Below are 4,256 nucleotides of genomic sequence, written 5' to 3' on the forward strand. Positions count from 1 at the left end.
ACTAAAGTTCTTCACGGATTGGTGGGATCCTTCCAATTTAAGTGTTTTGCCTAGGTTCTCGTGCTTGGCATTGTTTCTTCCTGGGTCACCACACTCATCTCTCTTCTCTTAATTACCTTGCCACATCAGACTTTTTGCCTACATGGCAGCCTTAGCACATGTACAAGGTGGAGCGTTGGGAGGGGCTAAACCCCACACAATGGGTCAGTGCATGGTTAAGTATCAATGGAGACAAAAAACGGAAAGTATGAAGAGCGAGCGTGCCCGCTCTTGTTTGAGCGTGTGACGTGACATGAACCATTGATTCGATGCTCGTCCTGATCTCGCAAGCGGGTCTCAATTTTTGTTTTAGCGCGCGACGCCACATGAACCATTGATTTGGTGCTCGTCCCGATCTCGCAAGCACGACTCAATTTGTTTGGATATTCTTTTGACACTCATATAGGCGACGCCTGATGGGATTTGCCGCACCGAGTCCATATGAGCGGGTATCTTGACATACCGACACGGGGATATTTGCATACCTGCCAGCTTTGCTTCTCCTACATATGGATTTCACCCTCTAGCCTACACATACAACCTCAAGTCTGAGCTCTGATGATGCAGGTTTATAGGGAGGAGCAAGGTAGGAAAGGAAATATGCCACTTGCTAAATCTGGGAACTATCCGCATTAGTTATTGCGAGTGGCACTAACGTCGAACGTCCAAGGCGCCCTGCTCCCGTGAGCCATGGCGAACCACGGAGGAACACGTAGGGAGGAACGGCAGGGCGCGTCCAGCGTCGATCGATCATGGCTAGAGAAGTGGAAGTACAGCTGCATTAGTTTGGTAGTGAGTGAAAAATGCCATCATTACTATGTTGAACCCCATTTCTCCTGGACCAGCAGAATCTTGGACACCTCTCCAGGGAAAAGATCCCATCTTCTCCATGAAAGGAAGCCAGACACTTGCTAGATCTAGGACACGCACTTCTGCAAGCGGCGGCCCTAGCTAAAGATCATATGGGTGGGCTCACCCCGGCTATAGCCAACCACGCAGGCAGATCTATCATGGCTACAAGGTAGTACTCCCTCTGTCCGAAAATACTATCTATTTCTCCGACAAGTATTTCTGGAGGAGGAGAGTACGTAGTAAAAATTTGGCAGTGATATATCCCTGTCGACTAACATGCGTTATTGAGCTACTCCTTTTTGCAAAGCTACTCCAGGCAAAATTAACGAAAAAGAGTTTCCCCCGCTTTGTATACAAAGCAACCAACCGAAACATCCAACGATAGGTGCTGGGGCGAAGCAGCACAGTCACGCTCAAAAGAAAAGAAAGAAAAAATACAAGAGAAACAAACGCCGGCAACGGCGGATCGACAAAGAAACGAAGAAGCCTCGTGGCCGCTACACCCACCGGAGATTCTCCCACCAATCTCCGAGCCTCCGAAGCACCGGTACCAATCAACACCTCCAAGAAGGGACGCGACGAAGACGACGCTGCTGCCAAGGGTTTCCTCCGGTACACGGTGAGGAGAGAGGAAGGGTAGCTCCGACGCCCTCCAGAAAGGTCTGGCGGCACCCACAAGCGCCACCGCGTCGATGTCGGCCAAGCCAACAGAGATTTCTCCTGATCCCAACCTCCAACTCAGGCACTCCGAAGCTCGCCGCCAAACACACCCTCACCCTGCGCCAACCCGGACACGAAGCGTTCAACGCTGTCTCACCATGGCACCGTGAAGCATGGTCGGCACGATGAAGAAGAGGAGCCGGGACAAGGCAGCAGCACCGTCGGCACGCGGGAGGGCAACACCTCCACCGCCGAAGACGGTAGCTGACCGGACGCAATGGCAGGAACACACCAGGCCCGTGGCCGCACAGGCCCGGCCGGGAACTCTGAGGCCCGTAAAGTTCCCGCCTTCGCGCTGCAGCCGGCACATCGTCGGCTCCGCCGCCCCTGTCCAAGCCGCTCCCCTTCCTTCCCACACCGAAAGCCGCCAAGTGGAGGCACCACCACCACGCGCACCGCCGGCCACCATCACCAGGTCGCCGGACCGCCACCGGCCGAGCCGCACCACCGCCGCACGCCCACGACGGAGAGGAACCACCGCAGCCGCCAGCAGCCCGAAGCCGGACCCCAGCCGCCGCCCACGCCGCCCGCGGCCCTCGCCGCCTGCTGGGCGTAATCGGCCGCCGCGGCGAGGCGCGCTCCACCGCGCAGCCGGCCACGCCGCACCACGCGCCGCCGGAGGGCCGCGCGCCGCGGTGCCCCCCGCCCGCCCGCGAAGGAGGGACCCTCGTTGCCCCCAACGCGCGGAGGAGGAAGAGCAGGGCCCCGCCGCCGCCGGCGCCGGTCAGGCTAAGCCCGGCCGCGCCCCCTGGCGGCGGCGAGGGAGGAGGGAGGAGGAGGGGAGACCGGCGGCGGAGGGATCTAGGCGCCCGCCCCGGCCGCCTCGCGGGTGGCGGCGCGGGGGGGAGGGGGAAGGGTTTCCAATTTTCAGTGGAATTGACTCCTGCTCCTCCGGGCAAAATTCAGCAAGGTCAAACAGAAAACATGCTGAGTAGTGCACGCAATTTAATACCAATGATAAAAAGAAGTTGCCTCCGCAGATACTTGAAAGCACGCTCAAGCTAGTTGATATAACAAGAAAAAAGCACGGACGTGCATGGTTTGACACTAGAGAACGCTAACTAGCTAGAGCCTGAGGCTAAGGTCAAGCTGCTGCTGCTCGTGGTCCTCGTCAAGCCTGCTAGTGGGGGTACTCGCGGGCGGCCGGGTCACCGGTGGCATGGACGTCGCGGTGACGGGCAGGTTGTGGTGGGTGGCCGCCGCCGCCGCGGGGAGATAGAGGTGGGCGTTCCAGCTGCCGGCGGCCCTCTTCTTTTTGTGCGCGTTCTGGTGGCCCCCCAGCGCCTGCGACTTGAGGAAGGTCTTCTCGCAGAAGAGGCACGAGAAGAGCCTCGAGCCACCACCCTGGCCGTGGCTATCGCCACCGGCACCCCTAGAAGGAAGAAGAGCATCTGCTACAGCCCGAGAGAAGGAGCAAGGTGGTGGTGGTGGCACAGGCGCTAGTGCTAGAGATAGGTCTAGAGAAGCAGCAGCTGCTGCCTCTGCCGCCTCTGCCGCCCCAGCCGCGGCGGCATGAGAAGCTTCCATCCGAGCAGACCGGCCAGCCGGAGGACACCTCCACCTTATTCCCTAGCCTAGTTGTACGATGGTTTAGAGTGGCGAGGTTTGCAGCCATGAAAGGAAGCCTAGCATTTCCCAAATCTATTGCAAGCAGGGCAGTAGCACGCTAAGGACAAAGGACTTGGAGGTCCATCAGCAGCATGCGCACAGTAGTAAAGTGGCTTTGGTAGTAGTGATCCTTGTCGACCATGAGTTCTCATCAGGCTAGTCATAGTGGGAGTAACTTAGCTAGTAACATAGCGCAGTCCAAGACAAATTTGCTTATGTGGCATATATTTAATGAGGAGATATATGTTTAGAGTAACATAATATGTTACTGTAACATGACGCTTTCCAAGAAAAGATGAGTCTACAAACTAATAAGTGAAGCCATCTATGACACAACTACTATGTTACTTTGCACTATGAAGGTAGTAACTTAGACTAGTGTCATATGCCCAGCCTCATGTCTTATTCTCAAGGGACTACGAAACTTAGCATCAAATCCAAGACATGAAGTACTGTACGTGGCGATGCCATATGGACGGGCATGAAAGGAAGGCTACCATTTGCTATATCCGGGAGGTTGGCCTTACATGATCTACTAGCGTCATTGTGGCTTCGGATCTTAAGATCATAGCCACCAAAGGGAAAAGGAACGGGGAATCTTTAACAGTTCTCTGGCCAGTAGTGCTCCATGTCGACGGCCATATGCATCATTATCTTATTGTCCTAGTGACTGTGTGGTGTGTAAGGTTTTGATGAAAAGAAATAAACTTCCATTTCTTTTGAGGCAGGAGGAACACTTCCAGGTGCATCATGTGAGAAACAAACAGCCAGACTTACATGCGACTTACAGTGACATGGTGAAAAGTGGCATGGCCAAGACACACCTTACTTCAGGCACAGATATATCTGCAAAGCTTTCTTGGCTCAGGTCAGGTGTCTGTCAGGTCTCCATCATGGGTGCATGGCATTTCAATAGTCCCATCTACTGTGCTCCAGGAAGACACCTAGTGCGTTCAAATAGTCCATCGCCACCATTAGCAAAACTAATTATCATGAATAGAGATGAAATGCCTCATCGTATTAGCCCTCATGCTTGG

General features: G+C 55.0%; 1 protein-coding gene across 1 annotated transcript; it reads right to left on the reverse strand.

Moving 5' to 3' along the window:
* Positions 1–2,676: 2,676 nt before the first annotated feature.
* On the reverse strand, positions 2,677–3,138 carry LOC119274164 (zinc finger protein 2-like). Its single transcript, XM_037554843.1, has one exon. It carries the CDS (start codon positions 3,136–3,138, stop codon positions 2,677–2,679), a length of 462 nt encoding a protein of 153 aa, XP_037410740.1.
* Positions 3,139–4,256: the final 1,118 nt, after the last annotated feature.

Source organism: Triticum dicoccoides, chromosome 3B (assembly GCF_002162155.2).
Source record: "Triticum dicoccoides isolate Atlit2015 ecotype Zavitan chromosome 3B, WEW_v2.0, whole genome shotgun sequence".
NCBI classification, from domain to species: domain Eukaryota; kingdom Viridiplantae; phylum Streptophyta; class Magnoliopsida; order Poales; family Poaceae; genus Triticum; species Triticum dicoccoides.